General features: G+C 43.4%; 3 protein-coding genes across 9 annotated transcripts; 2 read left to right on the top strand and 1 right to left on the bottom strand.

The window, feature by feature from the left end:
• Positions 1-188: 188 nt before the first annotated feature.
• Positions 189-5,209, bottom strand: LOC112891203 (ubiquinone biosynthesis O-methyltransferase, mitochondrial-like). Of its 2 annotated transcripts, XR_003228444.1 has the most exons (10): positions 4,795-5,209; positions 4,043-4,132; positions 3,554-3,632; positions 2,756-2,833; positions 2,563-2,611; positions 2,075-2,124; positions 1,419-1,568; positions 940-957; positions 726-806; positions 583-641 (listed from the first exon to the last, which is right to left on the bottom strand). XR_003228444.1 is itself a non-coding variant. In XM_025958148.1 (9 exons), exons 1-9 carry the CDS (start codon positions 5,067-5,069, stop codon positions 498-500), a joined length of 996 nt encoding a protein of 331 aa, XP_025813933.1. In that variant the 5' UTR covers positions 5,070-5,205; the 3' UTR covers positions 189-497. The 2 variants fall into 2 exon arrangements, 1 of the variants encoding a protein (XP_025813933.1); XM_025958148.1 differs by lacking the exon at positions 940-957 and having other exon boundaries at positions 189-641; positions 4,795-5,205.
• Positions 5,210-5,263: 54 nt separating this feature from the next.
• On the top strand, positions 5,264-15,291 carry LOC112891202 (transcription initiation factor TFIID subunit 4b-like). Of its 6 annotated transcripts, none has more exons than XM_025958142.1 (14): positions 5,264-5,359; positions 5,663-5,715; positions 9,366-9,868; positions 10,475-10,570; positions 10,732-11,409; positions 12,494-12,603; positions 12,698-12,785; positions 13,340-13,475; positions 13,563-13,618; positions 13,684-13,740; positions 13,823-13,966; positions 14,418-14,483; positions 14,550-14,808; positions 14,904-15,291. In XM_025958142.1, the coding sequence occupies exons 3-14, from the start codon at positions 9,392-9,394 to the stop codon at positions 15,062-15,064; spliced, it is 2,328 nt and encodes a 775-aa protein (XP_025813927.1). In that variant the 5' UTR covers positions 5,264-5,359; positions 5,663-5,715; positions 9,366-9,391; the 3' UTR covers positions 15,065-15,291. The 6 variants fall into 6 exon arrangements, with proteins under 6 accessions (XP_025813927.1, XP_025813931.1, XP_025813930.1 ...); XM_025958146.1 differs by lacking the exon at positions 5,264-5,359 and having other exon boundaries at positions 5,566-5,715; positions 10,732-10,995; positions 11,092-11,409; XM_025958145.1 differs by lacking the exon at positions 5,264-5,359 and having other exon boundaries at positions 5,566-5,715; positions 10,732-10,995; positions 11,089-11,409.
• Positions 15,292-15,997: 706 nt separating this feature from the next.
• On the top strand, positions 15,998-17,116 carry LOC112888370. The gene is made up of 2 exons (XM_025954574.1): positions 15,998-16,403; positions 16,754-17,116. The coding sequence occupies exons 1-2, from the start codon at positions 16,171-16,173 to the stop codon at positions 17,085-17,087; spliced, it is 567 nt and encodes a 188-aa protein (XP_025810359.1). The 5' UTR covers positions 15,998-16,170; the 3' UTR covers positions 17,088-17,116.
• The last annotated feature ends 5,438 nt before the right edge of the window (positions 17,117-22,554 follow it).

The raw sequence follows: 22,554 nt of genomic DNA, 5'->3' as shown, positions 1-22,554 counted from the left end.
CAGCAATGCTTCTCCAGTTCTCCCTCCCTCCCTCCCTGCGCCGGCGGATGCTCCAGCAGCCAGCACGTCAGCCCCGGCGCCTGCCCCGCCGTGAGGGAAGGCTCCTCAGGTTTGGGACGAAGGGGCGTCAGCTTTCACTTTCAGTATTCAGAATCAGACTCCTACATTTCAAGACCAGAGCCGCTCTATTTTATGGTACAAGTAGTGAGTAGTAGTATTTATTTAGAAGAAGAGTAATCGTCACAAAATTGAGAAAACTGTCTGAAGCGCGCTCGTATTACAGTCAGTGAGAACAAAGCTACATGTTAGCGACTTGTCTTTTGTCAACTTCTCAACAGGGTTCCTCTCCATGTCCCCCTCTATCGAGGCAAAACAGAAAACGATAGGGAAAATTCTCTTCTGCTATTTTGGTTGCCTCCGCAGCAGTAGTATTCAAGTGACATCATTGTCTTCTGAAAACGATGTACAATAGTTCAAGGTCAGTTCTTTTACTCCAACTATGGTAACCTTGCTTCTGCACCATCAGTTGACGGTGTTCCGCTTTTCTTGACGCCAAAAGCAATGTAGTTCACACTGATATCATCTGACAGGGACCACTCTCCACTCAACGGATTATAAACAAACCCTGCCATCTCTTCGACCTGGAGATAGATGCCAAGCGCGCAAGCTATCAGCAACCTCCCTTCATAAATAAAATCAGCATGTTACTGTGATTGAAAACTTACAGAGACAGAAGCCTTTTGCAGCATTAGGGCAAGCTCCTCGGGGGTGACCAGTTTGGACCACTCATGTGTGCCCTTAGGAAGCTGCATAGGTACAATAAATAACTCAGAATGCAATATCAATCTTAAGTTGCACTAGTACTTTCACCTTAAGCAAAACTATGCCAGTATGATTGTAGAAACATCGTAGCATTAAATGGTTATCTGGAGATTTCACCTGCTAGGCCCATGGATCCTGACCAAGGTTACAAAAACCACGAATCAGCCGAGAAACCGGAACTGGCCTGGCCTTGATTTCATAATAGTTACAGGTTTAATTCACAGCTTCTCTTCATTATATCATTAAGATTTTCAATTTGAAATGAAGTCTTCAAACCAAAAAAAAATTTGAGCGGCGTAAACCGACTGGTTTATGGTCTTAAGACCCTAGTTCTGACAATACTGCAGGAAGCAAGGCACACTCTCTATATGTACGTCCGTCAAATCATTTGTTAGGAATGAATGAACTACCATGTTTCCTTTACAACATAACTCGCCTAAGAAGCATTAGCGTCAGCGTAGGCTGGAACTACAACTTGCACTCTCAAGAGTCAAAGATTTCACAAACTAGCAAATTTCTGCAACACAACGCTGCCCAACTAAATCTATCAATTTCAGAAAACGAAGCTAAACATAAAAGAGGGGCCAGGTACTAACCCATCCGAGGATATACTCAGCCGCAACTATTGCAGTGGCATATGCTCTCATTGACCGGTTGATTGTGGAAACCACAGTGGCACCATTAGGAACTGCCAAAGCCGAGAGAGACTCGCAAAACTCTAAAGGATTAGCGACATGCTCAATCACCTGTAAAATATACGAAGTTCAACCCATATTCCAGATCCAAAGTACAACAGTTAACAAAGCTGTACATGAAATGAGCCTGAAAAATGGCAGTGTGGAATGATTCAAGGATTCTATTGTTCAGGATGAGCTCATATGCTGATATTCGGTCTTAAATTTCATAAGTTTCTAATAGATCACTTATGTTGGTGTGCACACAGCACTGATGTTCAAATAGATCCAGAAGTACTTGAAACAAATAGCCTTACCTAACCTTATGACTGGGCTAATACAAGTACAAACATATTTCCACACAATGATTAATGCACACAAAAGTACTGACACCATTCGATCTATATTTCTAATAGGTAAAGCTCTCAATCAGAGAAAAGATAGCACAAATGGAAAGTTCTATGGAATAATATACAGAAACACCAAGGCATCTTTTTCAGTATCATTCAGAACAAAGGCTCCTCCATGCTCTTTTGAAGGAGAGGATGCGTACTGATGGAACAAAAAAATATGCATACCTCAAGAGAAATTACAGCATCAAACATTCTTTTCTCTTTTACCAATTCCTCTGCATGTAAAAAAGTTTCATATAAGTTTTGCTTCAGTCATAGTCATAAGAATATCAGGGATCAATCACTTTGATATCCAAATTTGTTCTCCTTTCAAAACTGGAAAGACAATGTTCTTCCTTTGTAGTACGGTTAATTCTTACATATAATTATTAAGATCTTAACCACATAAAGGACTAACAAAGTTTACAGAGAACAATCCACACTGCTTAGCCCACAAATGTGAACTAAGGACATTATTCCAAAAAAAAATACATCACACTACGGTATCAATGGAAAAGAACCGCCACCAGCTCCTCTATCATTGTTCAACAGAAATGCAGAAGGTAAATGCTGTTAGAACCATATAATGGAGAGACCCTTCAAAAAGAATGCTGTTCAAGTGTTCAACATATAAATTAATTTAGAGATAGGTAGGGAGGGAGGGAGGGAGGGACCAGCTGTCGTGCAGCAATACTCAATGGAAGCAGTTGTCGGATCAGATGCCTGAGAACATAATAACCAAGATCATAGGCTGAAGGGATACTTAAGTTACGAATTATTGTGCTTAAGATCTCAAAATAACTCTTGAGACAAACAAACACATCTACATTCACCTGATAATATTTATGATCAAGAGTATGCACATACCGCATGAATTCTTGCGATCTTTATATTCTTGTCAACAGCATCAATAGCAGTAACTGTAGCTCCCATCCGAGCAAGAGGCTACCATCCAGCATGAAGATATAATTATGTTATTATTCTTTTCCAGATCGATCAAAAAAAAGAAGAAGAAACACCTGTTACAGTCAACAATTCTACTGAAAACACCCAAAAGGGATTTGCATCACGTTTAAACGACCTAGTTATCATATATTATGTCCGCTTTACAAATTTATTAAATTAATTAAGAATAGCATGTAGAATGTTCCCGAGCTGAACTAACTGCTAGCACGAGCATTGAGGCTTGCATCCTAAATCATAAAGCCATTTAAAAATGGAAATAATTAAAGCTTTTCTGCATTATCTACATATCAACTTATTCTCCAAAGAGTAGGAACAAAAATCATACAATAAATTATTGAAGTCCATATAAGTAAGCTTGACTCTGACTTCAGAATAGGCAAGGTAAATGCTTTCAAAGTTTCATTAGTTTAAGAAATTCAACTAAGTCAAAAAATGCCAATTGGTAAAATATTATTATATATGAGACAATAAAATCAACCTAATTTTTTAACCGGCCTGCCCATCCATCCAAACAGATTTCAAATAAGCAAAAGGCCAAGTATAGTAAATATCAGTATCCATTTCTATGATCAGTAACTGATTCCAAATGAGCCAAACACTTATCCCTTCATAAAAAATCATCGCCCTTTTGGCTTTTACAATGTTAAGTGCCAGAAGGTAGTGATTCACAGAAATGATTGACAGAGAGAAGAGCTCAACCTCTGACAGAATGCCACCTCCACATCCAACATCAATAACTTTGAGACCTTTGAGTGGCTTAGATGAATATGGATCCCTCCTGGACATACGAATATGCACAGTTTCGCAGTTAGTTAAAATGAACAAACTAATAGTAAGTATTGCTTCTCAAGACGTGTCAGTTTATAGTGCAAACAAAGAAGTTTTAGCCCAAACATACTACAGCAGTGTAATTCACTCCCTCTTAATGAAAAACATGCGAAGTCATGGTCGCAGAAAAAACAGCAGAGTAATTCACTGTGCTCAGTCAAGAAACACCATGAGAAGATTTTATTCACAAACAGCATGATTTATCAACTTTTGTCTTCAAGACGGTAAGATGTGCACAAGGAAACATAACAGATCATTGTCAATGTATATACTGCGGCAGTAAACTTCATGTATCTTTATTCATCCGGCTCATTCTGCTGTCAGCAAAAATGAATAAGCTCAAGGGGTGCGGAAATGTACCTGAAATACCTACAAAGAGTGGAGCGGATAAAAGACAGTCGGGTAGGATTCATCAAATGCAAAGGTTTGAATGGACCATTTGAATCCCACCTGTTCATTGCAGAAATAGCACCTTCATCAATAAGCAATAAAATGAGAAGGGGGTCCTTGTAATTCCCTACAAATTTTAGCATTTCATTTGCGATCTAGAACAGTTTACACTGAACAGTCCCATCTTAGTCAAGTCTAATTTGTGCGCTTCCTTGAAAGTAGCTTGCAACATGCTGGTATTCAATATCAACACTCACTTGCTATATTATCATTCTCTACAACCAACCCCCAGCCTAAGGCAGCAAACAAATGAAGGATGCTACAAATGTTGATATTATTGATTCTCTTCATTTAGAACCTTATTTGAACTATTTCACATTTTCATGGCTGCGTATGAGAACCAATATCCAGTTATAGTAGGCATCCCAATAGCAATCCCCCCAGAGTGTTCGTCACTGCAGGAGGCACCGAGATCGGGTGCAGTTGACCTTCTCCCTGATGAGAAAGGTTCTACTCAAATCCGGAACAGGTAGGCCAACTAGTCTGTCAAACTAGAGTGCTTTGGCTCTCATGCTACAGTTCACCACCATCCTTCGAATACACACGCGCGCGGGAGCAAACATGCAGTCGACCAACCGAACAGCCGCTCAAAATTTCATCCAAGCATCTAGGAAAAGCACGGGAGTTCGTCGTCGCAAAGGAGGGAGGGATCTCACTCTCACCAGGTCTCGGCGATGGCGGCGAACTTGGCGACCTCTGCGGGGTTCAGAGACGATACGCTGGGAGCGCCTCCGCCCGGCCGCGACGGACCCCGAGGCGGAGATGGAGGCTGCGGCGGGGCCGAGGAGGATGAAGCAATGGAGGCGTAACGGCGCCATTGAGGAAGGAGGGCCTGCGGAGGCGAGTGGCTGGGGTTCGGGATTTGTGCCCTGCCGTGGTGTGTGGAAGCGGAGGAGACGAGGGCGCGGCGGAGGGAGTGGGGCACGCGGCGGAGCATCGTGCGCGACTACCGGAGCACCGGCAAGGAGGCTTTGGACGCGGGACCGACACGACGGGGTTGCCTGAGACATGGAGAAATTGGTTTTCCCTTTGCTTAGGGTCTGTTTGGTTGGGTAGAAATGGAATGGAGCGGTTCCATTTTTACCGGTATTTGACTGAGGAACGGTGGAACGGAGCGGCTCGAGCAGAACGATACGGGTCGGTAAAAACGAGCGGACGCGAGCGCTCGCCTCCCACGCGCGCGCGAGCACCGGTGCCCATCACCGCCCGCCCCTCTCCCGTCTGCAGGTGACTGACCGCCCCTCTCCCCTCTGCCGCGCGGCGCCCCCCCCCCCCCCCCCCCCGCCCGCGGCGGATCTGCCGCCCCCGCACCGCCGCCGGCGCCCGCCCCGGCCCCCCCGGCGCCCCCCCCCCCCGGCGCACGGCTTCGCTGGGCACCGCCCCTGTCTTGTCTCCCGCTGGGCACCGCACGGAAGCTCCCGCCAGAGGCCCCCCCCCCCCCCCCCCCCCGGCTTCGCTGGGCACCGCCCCTGTCTTGATCTGTTTCTTGATCTTGATCTGTCAGTGATTCTTTATTTTTGATTTTGGCAGTTCGCAGGAGAAATTTGGCTGGAGGAACGAAGGCAGCGTACACGCCTCATAAGGTAGAAGGTTACAGCTACTGAATATATGCCTTGTGTGATTATTTGTTATGCCTTAAAAATTTATTGATTTTATCTTTTTCTGTATAATTTAGATGGATAAGAAGCAGCAACTTTTCATTTACACAGCTGCAGCGCATATGTTACTTTCAATGATGGCCATGGTTATTCACTCTAGAAAAAGAAAACGCCGTGAACCTGTAGAAACAATTACCTATGCTCCAATTGAGGAGAGGGATAGAATGAGAATTGAGTATCTGAATAATAAGATATGGAAGAATGATGTAACTTGTGTCAATATGCTTAGACTTAATAGAGCTTAAATTATGGTGTTCTTGAGACAACTCGCATATTAAAGACATTTGAAAAGGTGAAGCACGACTAAACTATGGTTGAAAACCAAATACTTGTCCAGCATGGTTAAAACCGCGTAAGGATTTTTTAGCAAATTATATAGCATTACTGTTATTGCATTTTATAGAGAAAGAACAATCGCTTCTACAAGCACGATGGTCTTTAGTATTAAGAATCTAGATAGAAAAAATTGCCCGAGCACTCAGGCTGTGACGGTTATACCATCAATTAGATAAAATGAAAAATTATAGAAGAGAACATAAGACTAGTCGACGCAATAGAAAGAACACTTTAACACTTTTTATACTTCAACTGAAGTTGAAATTGGCAATGGGTGAACATCCCATTTTCAAAAACAAAATGGTTACTAGGGAAAGCCTCTATGAATTTGGTTCGTCCTTGTTTACAAATGAAATATTCAAAATTAGTTAAGAAAGAACTGATAATTGCAACTGAATCGAAAAATTGTTCCTTTGGTCATTTTGTCGCAACCTATAAGAATCCTAATTAACCAAATGCGCCAACTAAACTACACTTAATTTGCACATATGAAGAATGAGATTATTACATATAATTCCTTTATGTTAACCTTTTTTCAAACACCATGTTATTTATAATAGCATATGTAATAAGGAGTCTTTTTGTCATGTTGCCAAGGCTCTTGACGAGACAGGTTCCAAAGGACATGACTTGAATATATTATGCCTAATAGCATATCACGATTGGCCTCTTGGGATCACACAAATATCTTTGGCATGATAAAAGGGTGCATGGATCAAGTGCTAACGCTCAAAGTGTTAAATTTTAGCATTAGTATAAATTTTAGCATTAGTATATCCAAATAGGAGTGCTAATGGGGTGAGCTAAAGCGAATACTTAAAATTTTTAGCAAAGATATGAGTGCTAATAAGCGTTAAAAGTTTAGCACTCAATTTTAGTCCATCCAAAGAGATCAAACAGCCTGCGCATGATCAAAAGAGTTGCTTCTTGATTTTTTTGGAAAAAACTGAAAATAAAAGTTACCGAATGTGGCAGTGTTGGTTTTAGGGTATGTTTAGATGGGATTTACTGTCCATCGTATCGAATGTTTGGATACCAATTAGAAATATTAAATATAGGCTAATTACAAAATTAATTGAATAAAATTTAATGGATTCGTCTCATGAATTAGTTTCCATTTATGCAATTAATTTATAATTAGCTTAAATTTAATACTTATAGTTAATGTCTAAATATGTGATATGATAGGATTAAATTTTAAACTCGGGGGCTCGTTTCGAAGCTGGAGCGCTTCCCCCATCGACTCGCTTGCGACGCCGCATTGACCTCGCTTGCGAGTTGCAACGCGACACGCCGCCGTCTCCGCCAATCCGCCACCGCCTGCCTCCCTCCCCCCAGTCCAGCGCACCCTCCCCAAGGCGGGACCCAGCCGGCACCTCCCAGGAACACCCCCAGTCCGCCCCACGCCCCCCAAGGCCCCAACTCGACTCCCCACTCCGCCCCGGTTGCCCAGGCGGCGAGGCCCCAGCTCGGCGGATTCTCCTCACCTCGCCGGAGCAGCCCCTCGTCTCGCTGGCGTAGCGCCTCGCAGGAGCCACGCCATCTCGACGGGCCCCTCACGCCGCCGGAGCCCCTGCGCCGTGGAATCTGCTCCCCACGCCTCCGGATCTTTGAGGATTTTTGAGGTATTGGATTCTAGTGCTAGTAAAGTTGTCCAGTGTACTGCTACTGCTGCTATTGATGTTTGGCTGAGGTCATTGAGCTGCTAAATGTTAGTTGTTCCTTGCAGTTAATTTGTGAGCTGCTAGGTAATTTTTAGCCTTGTCTCTACAGAGGGAATTTTTGAGCAAAGCAACACTTTCCCCTGTGGCAGCGTGGTGATGCAAGGCAAGGTCACGCAATACCACCAACAGCTCCCCTGCTCGCCCCCTGGCTCGCCATGGTTACTCTCTGCTGGCCCCATGCGCACACCTTGAGGCTCCCTCCCCCTTACGCCCAAGCAAGGCACGTTGCCCACCTCAAAAGAAATCATCATCCTCAGGATAGCCTATTGCTCCTGTTCTGTGTACTGGCGCGACCGCGCGAGATGGAAATCCACCTTGACTGCGTTTCACTTTGTTCTTATAGTAAGGAATCCCTAGATAGCCTATTGCTCCGCAGGATCGCACCTTCGCTTGTTGTGGCCAATCAAGTCCAAATCTTCTTTGCAGTCTGGAGGAGCGGGCGTGATGATGGCAGTTAGTTTATTTTCCAGAACTTATAGGGCTTTGTTTTAACTGAACCCTGGTACCCCAATGCTGGCTTAGCTGCAGCAAGGTGCTGTGAAATTCCGAGATTGAGTAGTGTGCAAAGATCTTCCGCTTTTTTTTCTTCGTCTGTTTGTGCAATTATGGTGTATTGATATGCTTTCAGTTACTGTGGGAGCAGTTGTGGTTGGAGTTCATGATGTCTTGTTGCTGTTGGGTTCATTTGGCACCGTGTGAAAACTAAAATATTGGTTGGGTGTGTCGAGGTCTTCCCTTTGTTTGGAGCTTGTTAAAGTAGGAAACCTTGAGTGGCTTGTGTTGCCTTTTATTTTTGAGAGTAGGAAACCTTGGCTTTTTTTTTTGGTGGTGGTGGGGGATGAAGTGGCTGGTATTTGCTGTAGTCCATAATAGTACAGTCTAGGAATTTTCTCTGAAGTCAGAACACGGCTGAGGTGCTGAGCTGACCAGATCAGTTCTGGACTCTAATCTTCACACTTCTATACCCATCCTTCCTTAGAGTGGCCTAGGTCCCAGGCAAGTTGCCATTTAACACTTAGACAGTGCCATCTGATGTCTGCTTGATGAGGCAGGCTTGGGCCCCTTGCTTAGCTAGTTGAGTTGGACACGATTAGTCATCAATCTGGGCCATCTGATGATGATTAGGCTATGGCTTCACAACATTGTCCCGGACCACAGGAAACAATCATGATTAGCATGATACACAGTGATACGATCCATGGTATGTCTAATGAATCAGTTCTGTAGTAAATACGGAAGGAATGATCCTTGTCTATGTTTCAGGGGTAGCATTTTCCTCTCCCTGTGGATGTGTTTGTTGATGATGCTGTGTTGCTAAGCTATTGTATTATGATATCTTGGCACTTTCGACCCTCCCTTTTTTAGGACCACTGGACCTGACAATACTTCTTTACTATATCTTTTATCCCATATTTAAGCTTCATGTTCAGAAAAAACCTACAACTCAGAGCTTTTCAGTAATATGATGTCACCACCTGTTTTCGGTGATAATAAAATTATGCGCTTCCGCACCAGGTTCTTTGCACCAGGATAACATTGCTATGTCACAAGCTACAGATGGTCAGCTGCAAGCAACAGAGCAGGAAGTAAGTGTCCATGCAAGTCAACAAGCAGGGCAACCACATATGAACACAAAAGATCAGTTCTCCAAATCAGAACTAGTAACTGAAGGTTCAAAAGGTGAACAACCTGTCCAAGCAGAGCAACAGAATCCACAGCTACAACAATTTCAGCCAGAAAGTCGACTACAACAGGCTGAAACAAATAGCTTCCAGTTAGCTGAGAAAGAAACAGGGAGTTTTGGTCAGCAGAGTTTTTCAGGTTCCAAGGTCGATGTAGCTCAGCCCTCAGTAGTTCAGCAGAATGCAAAGCAAGTTGTTGGCCCGCAAGCACCATCTGGTGCCCAGGATACAAGGAAAGGGCCATCAATACCATTTAATATGTTAATTCCTATCCTACAGGCACATCTTGACAGAGACAAAGACATGCAACTTCAAACTGTATGGGCAAAACTTAGGGTGTGTTTTTACTCCTCTGTTATTATTTGCCATGGTCCATGCACAAATTGATCGGCTACATATGGCACCTGTTATTTGTTTGAACGTGTACTCCTGCTGTTGCTAAATTATGTCATCTTAGAATACATGTAGTCATGCAATACTAGTTTTGACCATTGATATGGAAATTATGTAGGTTGACCATATAAATTTGGACCACAATATTCCTTTTATGAAATTTACTTTCACAGTATACATTTAATGTACAAAATGCCATATAAAAGGTGATCCAAGTAGTATGGTGGAGAGCATGTCAGTATCCAACTGTTCATATCACTGATATCGTTCCATATAGTTTAAGTATGCTTTCGTTGCTAATTTAGTGGAGAAAGAAAGCCATGTGCATAACAATGTAGATTACTTCAAGGTCTGCATTTCCTTAACTACATGTGTCACCAAAACAAAGTAAATGCATGACGAGAAAGCACATTTTTTCTCTTGTTTCCACTAGTTTGTTCCTATGTGGAGGTAGCAGATAAAACAACAGGGACAAAGGATCAAAGAACACTCTTAGCACCAAGTGTTTGCACCATAAACTAACGCAACTGTATTGTTCCATGTTTATAGCGTAATGAAGTCCACAAAGATGATTTCTTAAGAGTGATCAGGAATATTGTTGGGGATCAAATGCTCAAGCAGGCAGCCCATAAAGTTTTTCTACAGGTGAATGAATTGCCTAAACTTCATTGCTTCCTTTTGTTTCCTTAACAAATGGCTGCACATCAAGTTTGATAGCGTTCTAAATCAGAATGTATAGCGAGTGATTCAATTCTATGATGAATATTTCATGTGTTTATTTGTTTTTCTTGAACATTTTTTAACAGATGCAAGCCCAGGCACAAAGAAATAACCAGGCAAATCCAAGTCAGCATTCTTTATTCTCTCAAGCGTCAGCACAGCAGATGCCTTCCAGTGGTTCAGCACAGTTACATGATCAGAAAGTTCGTTCACCTGGACCATCCAACCAGGGTCAGAAAAATCAGGTGTCATCTTCACCTCAGGCTTTTGCACCACAGTCAGGCACTCAAGCGCAAACTAGCACACAACATCTTTCTCATGATAACCCCAACCCAGATCCTGATGCAAAGGTACCAAATGCTATACCGAATCAACCATCTAGAATGAACTCAGCAGTTTCATTGCAAACAAAGAACAAACAGCATCAACCCACTCAATTCCAGCAGGCCTCACAACAAATATATGGAGCAAGTAATCCTGGTGCCCAGGGTTATCCTCGGTCAATCACTGGTTCTCTTAGGCCATCAAATCCAGTTCCAGAAACACAGCCTTCCATGCATGCTCATGGAATGCCTCCTACGAAAGTTGCCCCTCCCCCTACTCATCCAATGATGCAGCACAATGCAGTTGCATGGCAAATGCATCAAAACAAGGAGTTGAAAACCAATACTCTCCCTCCAAATGCTAACGCAAAGCAAAACTATGAATCTGCTGGCAAGGCCCGCACTGTTGGTGCAGGAAATTCTTCAGCTAAAGGAAAGCAGGTGAATCCACCTAATTCATCATTTAACCTCGCTTTGATATGGCACAAGCTAATTACATCTAGATGCCAATATGTTTCGGTTGCTTTAAATATGAACTTTGAATAATGTGAGACATCAGGTAAATCTCATTTATGCAATTTGTATTATATACTCCATATTTTTCTCTCATTAGAATTTCCCATTTAATGCAAAAATAAACAGAAATAGTAATTCAAAATGTATGTTTGCTAGATCACTCATTATTTTTCGAATAGAAGTTTGTACATTGACTCACCTAGGATACCCAGCACTTTGATTTATTAGCATATTTGCTATAATCAAGGTTTGGAATATTGGACCCATTGTAGTGTCCTGGAGTTAAGTTTTGTTCTTATTCTGAATTTCAGACAAATACCAACCCCAGACCACCATTATTTGGGTCATTTGCCAACATTTAAGCACCATATAGTTTGACAGTGTTGGCTGGTTGGGCATCTATTGCATAGGTTCCAGTTGTTGCATGCAGGATAGTTTCAGGACTGTAAATTTGGCACATGGTTATGAAGCAAGCTTCTTGGTGTTGGTTGAACTGGCAGGGAATAAGGGTCTAGACAGTAAAACATGCATGTTGCCTTGTAAATAGATCTAATAAGGTCATATTTTCTGGGTCAAATTTCAGTATAGTGTAGTATGTTAAAACTTCTGACTTCTGAGAGCATTTGCTTTTGCAGTAGTTGCAAATGAGAGGCTTTGTAATAGCAAATGAACCCATGCAGAATCACTCGATATATAGTCACGTATATAATATTCCAATTGTTAGTTCTGTTGTCAGCCAAACTCCCAGCTATGAGTTCCATTTGCCTCGTTACAGCCTTCATCCAGATGGGGTGAAGTCCAAATGCATTTTTTTAATGATAAACATTTGATAATTTATTTAGACATGAAATAGTAGTAGGACTGTTTCCCTCTGTGTGATCACATTTGTTCCCTTTTTTATGTAGGACTACAGATTTTTGCATGTCTTTCATACTTAATGACAACTATGCAATTGTTTGATGCCAGTTTGCATGTAATTTGTATATGACTCATCTTTCTGTCTTGTCAGGGACCCCCAAACTCATCTACATCGAATGCTAGTGGAGGTGCGAAGAGTAATAAGAAATCGGGTGGGCAGAAGAAATCATCAGAAGCAGCAGGCACTACGCAGTCTTCAAGGTTTTTTTTAATAAAAATGTTAACTGAAGTCTAAATGTACTATACTACTTACATTTTGTGGATATGCCTAAGCAAAGTTCTCTTTTGTCATCAGCAAAAAGCAGAAGACATCTGGAGCCTTCCAGGAACAAAGCATTGATCAACTTAATGATGTCACTGCTGTTAGTGGTGTTAATATTAGGGTATGCCCATCTCTGGTTAATGTTAATATTAGGCTAAGCTATCTTCCATGCAGAAATAACATTCTTCCTGATGGATATTGACTCTATTTGTAAAAAAATTGTGGTTGCACTCTTCACATCTGCTACATAACCATGATGTAGCAGATGTGATGTTAGATGTACTTGGTAAATTATATATCAGTTTCTTTCATCCTGTAGAGTATCAAAAGGACAAGAACTACATCATCTTTAGTCTTTATCACATAGGGATGAATTAGGCATTAAATTTTCCATGAGTGTATTTTTACATGTTATGACATCAGTGTACATTTGCTGCTCAATTTGGGATTGCTCATCCTATGTCAGTTGGACCACAAAAATGTTCCAAAATAATCTTCTAATCTTGCATACGGGACAACTTTTTTCTTGTGTATCTTCAAAGTGTCACAACTCACACACCATCTCCTGCATTCTCTGAGCTTTCAGCCCAGTGCATCACGTGTGTTGTTGGTGTCAAATTCGTGCACCCGTTTAATCTGTTTTTTGCGTTTTGTTGATACCTTCTTTCTTGACAGGAGGAGGAGGAACAGCTACTCTCTGCCCCAAAGGAAGAGAGCCTTGCCTCACAAGAAGCAAGAAGAATTGCACAGGAAGAAGAAGAAAAGCTTTTCCTACGGAAGGGCCCACTCCTGAAGAAACTAGCAGAAATAGGTTAATTTCTTTGAACTTATAAAAAAATGCGAAACCATCCTATATAAATTTTAATGGCAAGATTAACAGATCACATGTTTTTGACAGCTCGGAAATGCAATCTGAAGAATGTTAATGTTGATGTTGAACATTGTTTATCAATGGTGAGTTATCCTTACGATTTCATGAACAATTTTGCAATATCTATATAACTTCAACTCTTTCGTAGTGTGTGGAGGAGCGATTGCGAAGATTCATAAGTACTCTCATACGAGTCTCAAAACAGGTTTATTTTGTCTTTTGTTCCAAAGCATCCGATAATGGCATAGTTCCCTATTTGTGATACTAACAATTCTTATTTCTGTTAGAGAATTGACACTGAAAAGACCGGGCATCGACTAGTTATTACTTCAGATGTTGGCCGTCAAATTTTGCAAATGAACCAGAAAGCTAAGGAAGAGTGGGATAAAAAACAAGCAGAAGAAGCTGACAAGAACAAGAAGCAAACTGAGGTATTTCATAAACCCCATTTGTTTCGAGTTAGTGTAAATTTGCTTGAAACTTAAATCTCATAGTAGCTGACTACTTTATACTAGTCTTAAACGTGTAACTATACACTGTTGGAAATTTGGAATTGTATATTGTTTACACAGACCCATGCACACACACATTCATCGTTCATCAATTTCATTTGTATTTCAACTATACCAAGGTTTAGTGATTCTACATTTTCTGAATTTGGTTTCAGTTTTGGTACTATGTCTTGCCTATACTTAACAAGCTTGTTTGAATATAAATCTGCCGTGGTTTGTTTCAACTATACCAGAAGCTTGGTCTTTTATGGCACGCTACTCTCCAGTCTCCACTGTGTTTGTTAAGTTTCTGGGAATTTTCTTCATTATTTGACCATGGTGAACTCAAGTATAAGATGGTCAATTTGATTAACTAAATCCTTTCTTGTAGGCTGATGGTAGTGGTGCTGCAGAGTTGGAAAAGGAAAAAGAGGAAAGTCGCCCAAAGAATGTGAAGGTAACTTTTCCACTGATATCTCAGCTGTGACTTTTCTCCATTTCCTGAATCCTTAACCTCGCACAGCCCAACAAGGAAGAAGATGATAAGATGAGAACGAATGCGGCGAACGTTGCTGCTCGGCAAGCAGTTGGAGGAAGTGATATGCTCTCGAAGTGGCAGCTGATGGCTGAACAAGCCAGGCAGAAGCGAGAAGGCCTTGATGTGGCTGCTGCTTCGCAGCCAGGTAAAGGACAAGGTCCCAGGTCATTATCCAAATTCGGAAAAGGTCTCGGCGAAAACCAGGAAGGTTCAAAGAGGAGCCATTCTGCAGCATTTGGGACTGGTAAAGTAGCAATGTCATGGGCATGACCTCCATCAACCTTTCTTTTTGTAAATCCAAAACAGTCATTGCAAAAAAGTTTCAACTTTTGGTTTCAGGAGGCATGAAAAGACCTGGCAGGACGCCATTTGCAGGACCGCAACGGACGATCTCTGTGAAGGATGTGATCTGTGCCCTGGAGAGGGAACCTCAGATGATGAAATCACGGCTCATCTTCCGGCTGCACGAGCGGTTGCCCGGAGATTCTAGCGCAGATTAGGCTAGAGTAGGCATACTTTAGTGTGGTATACTAGCGCCCACGCATGGTATTTAACAGCGTAGGAGCATAACCCCGGTGTGGTTTGGAGAGTAGAGTGACACTGTATATTGGTGACAAATCTGTAACACATAAAGGTGGCGAATTGCCAGCAAAAGTCTTCTGTAAAAATTGCCGTGTAAGGCGCTCTGGCATTTGCCTCATCTGCAACAAGTGGCTTGGTTGTCATATGCTGTCTTTGTGCTTTCATGAGATGATTAGGACCCTTTGCTCTCGTATGCATGATTTCTACACGAACTCAACAGATTCTGTTAGTGGGCATGCGATTACGCTTGGTACAGAATAAATTGGAGAAAAAAAATCTAATTTTTTTTTAGAATTAAGGATTTTTTTGAATTTTTTCTCCAAATCTCGGCGATCATACACAAACACACACTTGATCGATTGCGCGAAGGATCAAAGTGCCACCGCCTTCTGTGCGTGGCTGCAAATGCAACGCATGTCGCCGAGTGAAACGAGATGCATGGAATGGGAGCTTCAGCTTAAACAATGGGCGGAGAGTAACGGAACGTACGGCTGCCATCTCCCTCTTCGATCACACGGACAGGGTGGATCCAGTCCGGCAAGCTCCGGCCAACCGGCCGTTCGTATGCCAGGCATGAGATAGCTAAGGCCCTTTGCTCATGATCTTCTCCTCATCTTGAGACGCTTCATGGCGGCACGGTTTCTTGTCTTCTTCCTTCAGTTCTGGCGCTGATGCCTCTATTTGATTTGTTGTCAGTATATTTGATCTGAAAGACTGAGGGCCTGTTTGGTATCCTGCCTAAGGCGCCACAATTTGCCTAACCTTAGTCGTCCAAATTGAAGAACTAAATTTAGGCAGAAAAGTTAGGCAAACTGTGTCACCTTAGTCAGGATACCAAACAGGCCCTGAAAGTATAGTAGAGCGAGTGAGGCCGGACTGGGTCGTTCGCCGGCGATGGACGCGGAGGAGCTCCTGAAGAGGATACAGGAGCTGGAGGAGGGCCAGGCGGAGCTCAAGCGGGAGGTGTCCGGGCTCCTGACAACGGCGACGACGGAGCGCCGCCGCCGCGGCGGCGCGCAGTGCCATGGCGACGGCTCCTCGTCGCGCCGCGCCAAGCAGCAACATGCTGCTGTGCCGACAGCTCCTGCCGCGGGAGCGCCGCGGCGCGCAGTGGCAGCCCGGCTCCTCTTCACGGCGCCGCCTCCCGCCACCGCCCGTTGGCCGCGCCGGGCTGTCCCGCAGGCACCATGCCATGGTCCTGCAGTCGCTGGGGCAGGCCGTGCACATTCTTGACCTCCAGGGGAAGGTCCTCTACTGGTAAGGCTTCTCCCAACTTCTTTCTTTCTTTTTTTCTTTCTTTCTTTCTTTCTTTTTGGGTTTGGTTAAGTTGTTCTTGTGCATACCTTTTAGCATCAAGTTTTCTTTTGGACATGCTGGAAAAATGGTTTTTTTTTTAAGAAACATGCTGGGAAAATGTTGTTTCGAAAAGCTGGAAAAATGTTAGTACACAGTGGAGCAGGACGTAGTTCCGCAAAGTGACACAACTAACGGTTATTAAGTTGCATGGCACAAGAAGCTAGCATATCAAATTAGTAATACACTAATATGTGATTCTACATATAATTCTCATACACACTTGATCCTGGTGCTGCTGCTACATGTAACAGGAACCGATGCGCCGAGCATCTGTATGGCTACCCTGCATCAGAAGCAGTCGGTCACAATGTCGCGGAACTGCTGGTGCATGCTGACGACATTGGTCCAGCAACTAGCATCATCGGGAGCACATTCACAGGAAGATGCTGGAGAGGAAAGTTTCCGGTCAGAAACAAGTCAGGCGAGAGGTTTTCCATCCTCACCAATGGCACTCCGCTGTATGATGATGATGATGGCACCATGATCGGCCTCGTCTGTCTCTGTCTCTCAGATGATACACGGACACTGCAGCAGATAACTGGCCTTTCAACGACCTCGGGATATTATTATTACCCAACGAATTGATTTTTGTATATGTTTAAACACGAATTCTCCATGCTTATGCGCCGTGCGAAGCCTAGATATTTCCCCACTATTAGAACCGTGATTAGAGTCTCTTGTGTAATCTTTTTTATTTCTATTTTTACAATTTATATTTTTATTAATATATAGTAGGGGTAAGCCCATCCTATTTCCATAGGAAAATTGATTTTTTGTGTACCAATGAAAATTCATGAAATGTAAGGAGTTGAACAATACGGTTGGTTCAAACTCAAAGTGCAATGACCTAGCAGTGAATATTCTCCCAGTTCTGCAATGTTTATTCATAATATACCACATTCACCGACTGAGAAAGTATGTTTAGTTACAAAATAAAAGTTAACATGACAGACTAAAATCAATGTGATCTCCGGGGCTACGGGACTGCGCATATATCATACATATTCTAGGATAAAGGATGGGACATGACCCACACTTTACATCAGTTGTAACTACTCGTACATGAGTAGGACCAGTAGGAACTAAAGGAAACTACTTGAGTAGTACTCGGGTAGGACTCTTAAACTAAGTATCAGGGTAGGATTTTCATGTAACCCTATCCCCCAGACTATATAAGGGCGGGTAGAGAACCCCTCCAAACCAAGACACAACAATCACAACCTAAGACAATACAAACTAGCATATATGACGTAGGGTATTACGCATACTATGGCCCAAACCTGACTAAAGTTTCGTGTTCCTTACACTTTTGAGTTTCTGATCTCGGCGACACCCCACTTACAATCTACCACCTCAGAGGTATCTCTCGGTGGGCTTGGAGGTTAAACACCGACAGCTGACGCGCCAGGTATGGGGGGTTCATCGAGCATCCATTGGCGAATTTGATGGCATCTTTCAACTTCAATAGCGTCGTTTTCGGCTCCTGGTTCTGCGTCACCAATGACTCGGGTAGTTTCATCAGCCATTTGGCCGACACCAGGGAGCCGGAGGCATCTTTAGCAACACAACACAGTCATCTCGACGAGTTTGTCGACAACCTCGATAAGATGCTACTCTCTGGTCTAGCTAGGGAGATCGAGGAGGAGTCCGTTCTCAACGCGATTTTGACTAGTGCTGCACCAGAACTTCTCGGATCCGATTCAATCTAATTTGGGGAACATCGTACCCAACTCCTATTCAGGCTACGCAACGCGGCTCCTGTCTAAGAGTCCACACAATTTGAGTCCCACCCAATGTCCGATGGCATCTGCTCAACATGGCTGTGCAGCTGTGCAACTCCGTCTCGCCCTGTACACCGATCTCCGTCAGGCTACGGCGTGTACCGCAGCTGCCACCACTCTTCTCCTACTTGGCACGACTCCAACTTGCGTCACCGACTACAACGACTACTCGGCACGACTTCAGATTGCGTCGCCGACTACCTCGACTACTCGGCACGATTCCTGCTCACACCACCGACACACCGATGATGACCCCGACTACTCCGCTTGACTAGAACTAGTCGGGATCGACTCTGACTAGTTGGCTCCATCGACAACTACTGCGGTTTCATTGACAATTGCCCACAAATCAAGCCAAATCATGCTTTAATATTTTTTATATCACTGGATATTAACCATGTGCCTCCGTGGCCACACTATATTTGCGTTCCTGACTACTCATGTAGCTCTGGGCTTGCAGTAGGGACTACACCTAACGGGTGTATAATATACGCTCCACGAGCGTTCTCTTTTTTCACGCAGCACCAACCGCTCTAGTTTTCTCTTAACGGCCGCTAAAATACCCGGGTAGCACACGCTTTCATCCGTGAGATCTTGACTCTGTACGCCTATGTTCCTACGCGTGCATGCAACCATGTTCCCTGCGCTATGGGCTACGACTATCAAGGATCAGGTGCTTAAACATAATACGCTATCTATCCGGGGAAATTATGTGACCTAGCAAGAGCAAGACGCGAAAAATTTTACATGCATTTTACAATGTTTACCTTGTAGGGGACCAAATATGGATCATGCCGCTGGCTGAGGTAGGCTCCCGAGAGCTTCCTTACTTGGCCACCACTTCGTCGGCACAGACCACTCGGCATGCTAGCGGCGACTCGGCCGAACCCCAGGCTCGGGGACTAGCGCCGCCGACCATGTGACATATCTCCTCTGATCTGGCCGGTACCTACGCTACTCGGCGTACCTTCGATGGCTCGTCTAGCTCCTATGCTTGGGGGCTGGCGCGACAGGGCACTCAGCGTGCTTTTGGCGGCTCATCTGCCTCCCATACTCGAGGCTGGGCACAGAAAATAACTCAGCGTATCACTGTGCGAAAGCTGAAGAGATTTTCTCGGGATAAGATTTGTTTTGAGCAGTAATTTAGGGTTACTTTGGGGAAGTTATTTGTAAGGGTTCCTTTGGGAAAGTTATTTGTTTAACCATTTTTCCAGGGATCTCATTCCAAAAAAAAAGATTTTTAAATTTCTGAACCAATTTGCCTATTTTAACTATCAAGCCAAATTCTTATTTTTTTACACAATGCATGCCACGACTTTTTGATCCTTTTTCCAAATCTTAGGATTTGGATTCAAGACTCGGGGGCTGCAGGACACGTATCATCGACAGCTTATTTTTTAAAATTTTTAGAAGATAAGAGTAGAAGATTCAAGACTAATTTGACCCTCAGTCTGATTCTTTGAATCAACTTAAGGCTCGGGGGCTATTCCATATGGAGTGCGAGTTTCATCGCACCCTATATAAAAGAAGACTTCACAACTACTTAGGGTATGATCACCTCACAGTCTCGATGCAGCCAAAGAAGTACTCGGAAGACACCTTCAAGGTAGAGTTCGGAAGAACTCCAAGACACAACAATCACAACATAAGGCAATACAAACCAGCATGCAGGACGTAGAGTATTACGCATACTATGGCCTGAACCCGAATCTGACTAAAGTTTCGTGTTCTTGATCTTAGGGACACTCCACCTACAATCTACCACATTGGGGGTATCCCTCGGTGGGTTTGGAGGTTAAACACCGGCACCCTATAATTAACAAAATATAAATTAAGAGATCATAATGTGACAGACTAAAATATTATGAAAAATAGGTTTGCATACGTTTTAGTCTCCATGAAAAACAAATGAAGTTTAGCTATGGATATGTTTATTATAATAAGGTCGAATCAAATATGATCATTTAATTTTTCATGGAAGTTGTTTGAGCTAGGTGCACCGTATATATGTATGTGTTATGAATAAGTGTATGGAAACATATGGCGCGTATTGTTGTGTGATTGTGTCCATATGCATGCATAGAATAGCAAGGGTCATATGCAGGAGTCTCCATGTGCATGCACCAAATGGATAGATTCATAGCACTCTCTCTTTTATTTTAAAAAAATCATTACACCCAAATAAAAGTGCTCAAGCTTTTGTTGCTGCCGCTTAAGGCTTGTGCCATTGTGTGTAGTCAAAGCAATACTTCCTCCATTCCAAAATACATCAACTTTTGGACAAATTAGTAAATTAAAGAAATGACCGTACCTCGATGCCCTTCATTTGTTCATTCTTTAAATTCAATGTGATCTACAAGTTAATGAGTAGAGCGACGTGTAATACGATAAAAGAGTAGTTAGAGGGTAGAAGTTGGTTTATTTTAGGATAAATTTTTGAACTATAAATGATTTATTTTGGGATGGAAGTAGTACTAGGCAACACGTGTATATGGTGCAAGTAGTACTAGGCCGACTGCATGCATGATGTGTGGTAGATTCTCGGGTAAGGCAGTACCATTTAGGTCGGCTTTGCTCCACAGCTGCTATATAATACAAACAAATATTATCATGCTTCGCCATGAAAGTGGAGAGAAATGAGGCCAAACCACTACACTTGGATTATACAAAAACTTGAACAGTAAAGGTAATAAGAAAGTGCACTTCTCATTCACATAGTTCTTTGTTAATGAGTAAGGGCCAAACCGCATGGCCCAATTCTTATTTTGAAAAAAATGCCCTAGTTGTTGCGTAGACATTTATTTATATTTTGTACACCGATACGATGCAAGTACAATGAAACTTGACCTACCTAAACAGAGGAGCTAAATAAAAGAACAGTTTGGGCTCGATAGCCAATGAGGAAGCCAGCTAGTTTCCTTGCACAGTTCGTTGGACTGCACAAGCAAGGATCCAAGCCGGCAAGCGACAAGCACGATCTGAATTGATCTCTGCTCGTCTTTCTCATCCCATCTCATGCTGCCAGGCCTGCCATTGCCATGCGCATGACATGGCATGCTCCATTCCGGGTTATGTCAGGCATGAGCGAAGCTTTTGACCCTTTGCCTATTATCTTTAATTTCTCATCTCCGTACACTCCATGGCGGTTGTGTTTCCTTCTTCTTTCTTCGTTGGGTTTCTTGCCGGACGCTGATCGATGCCTCTATATGATGCGCTGCCATTTGATCCGGCAGTAAAGAGTGACCGAGCTCGTCGTCGTTCGCCGGTGATGGACGAGGAGGAGCTCATGAAGAAGATACGGGCGCTGGAGGAGGGCCAGGCGGAGCTCAAGCAGGAGGTGTCCAAGCTCCACGAGCTGCGGACGGAGCACTGCGGCGGCGGCACGCAGAGCCAGCAGGCTGCCGACTCCCCGCCGCTCCGCCCCCCGGCGCGCCGCGCCGCCGGGCTGTCCCGCCGCCACCACGCGATGGTCATGCGGTCGCTGGGCCAGGCCGTGCACGTCCTTGACCTCCAGGGGAAGATCCTCTACTGGTAACCTTCGAAGTTATTGGTCTAAGAATCATGAGACATTTTATCTACTCAATCACTACATGAACTCGATCAAAGTTCGATTGATTCTCTCTGCTTCCATGCCACCCAGGAACCAGAACGCCGAGCATCTGTACGGCTATTTTTCAGCAGAAGCTGCTGGTCAGGACATCACGAGATTGATCGTCCACCCTGATGACATCCCTTCCTTGAACAGCATCATCGGGAACATATTCACGGGGAAATGCTGGAGGGGCAACTTCCCTGTGAAGAACAAGTCAGGGGAGCGGTTCTTTGTGGTCACCGACGCCACTCCTCTGCACGACGATGATTGCAGCTTGATGGGCCTTGTCTGTCTCTCAGAGGACACACGAACGTTGAGGGAGCTGATCGATCCTTCAACCTCAGGAGATTACTACGCAAAGTATTAATTTCTTGCACACTATTAATTTTTTAAAAAAGATCCTGCTTTTATGCGACAATGATGAACAGCAAGCAGTATATTACTGAGGGGGTAGAAGATTCGATGGTATACAAGGAATTGCCCAAAAGATTAAAGAAGGTTCATTGGTACCTTGTGTTTCTGATTAAACAGAAGATTGAGTTGAGTTAAGATTTTCTTTTCTAGTTTTCTTCAAGTTATGTCATAGCGTATTATTTTTTTGGAATAGCAATACAGCTTCCAAGGTTGTATTACAAGCAGAGCTTTATGTAACATGCTGACGGATTGGACAATGCAAACC

This window comes from Panicum hallii, chromosome 4 (assembly GCF_002211085.1).
Source record: "Panicum hallii strain FIL2 chromosome 4, PHallii_v3.1, whole genome shotgun sequence".
NCBI classification, from domain to species: domain Eukaryota; kingdom Viridiplantae; phylum Streptophyta; class Magnoliopsida; order Poales; family Poaceae; genus Panicum; species Panicum hallii.
This window is presented reverse-complemented; position numbering and strand designations above follow the sequence as displayed.

Coding starts and splice junctions, on each gene's coding strand:
- LOC112891202 (XM_025958142.1), top strand. CDS start 9,392: ATGTCACAAGCTACAGATGGTCAGCTGCAAGCAACAGAGCAGGAAGTA. Junction 12,786..13,339: donor TTAGTGGTGTTAATATTAGG/GTATGCCCATCT, acceptor CTTTCTTGACAG/GAGGAGGAGGAACAGCTACT. Junction 13,741..13,822: donor TCATACGAGTCTCAAAACAG/GTTTATTTTGTC, acceptor TATTTCTGTTAG/AGAATTGACACTGAAAAGAC.
- LOC112891203 (XM_025958148.1), bottom strand. CDS start 5,069: ATGCTCCGCCGCGTGCCCCACTCCCTCCGCCGCGCCCTCGTCTCCTCC. Junction 4,133..4,794: donor GCCGCCATCGCCGAGACCTG/GTGAGAGTGAGA, acceptor TGCAATGAACAG/GTGGGATTCAAATGGTCCAT. Junction 2,612..2,755: donor AGATCGCAAGAATTCATGCG/GTATGTGCATAC, acceptor TTATGTTCTCAG/GCATCTGATCCGACAACTGC.
- LOC112888370 (XM_025954574.1), top strand. CDS start 16,171: ATGGCGACGGCTCCTCGTCGCGCCGCGCCAAGCAGCAACATGCTGCTG. Junction 16,404..16,753: donor CAGGGGAAGGTCCTCTACTG/GTAAGGCTTCTC, acceptor TACATGTAACAG/GAACCGATGCGCCGAGCATC.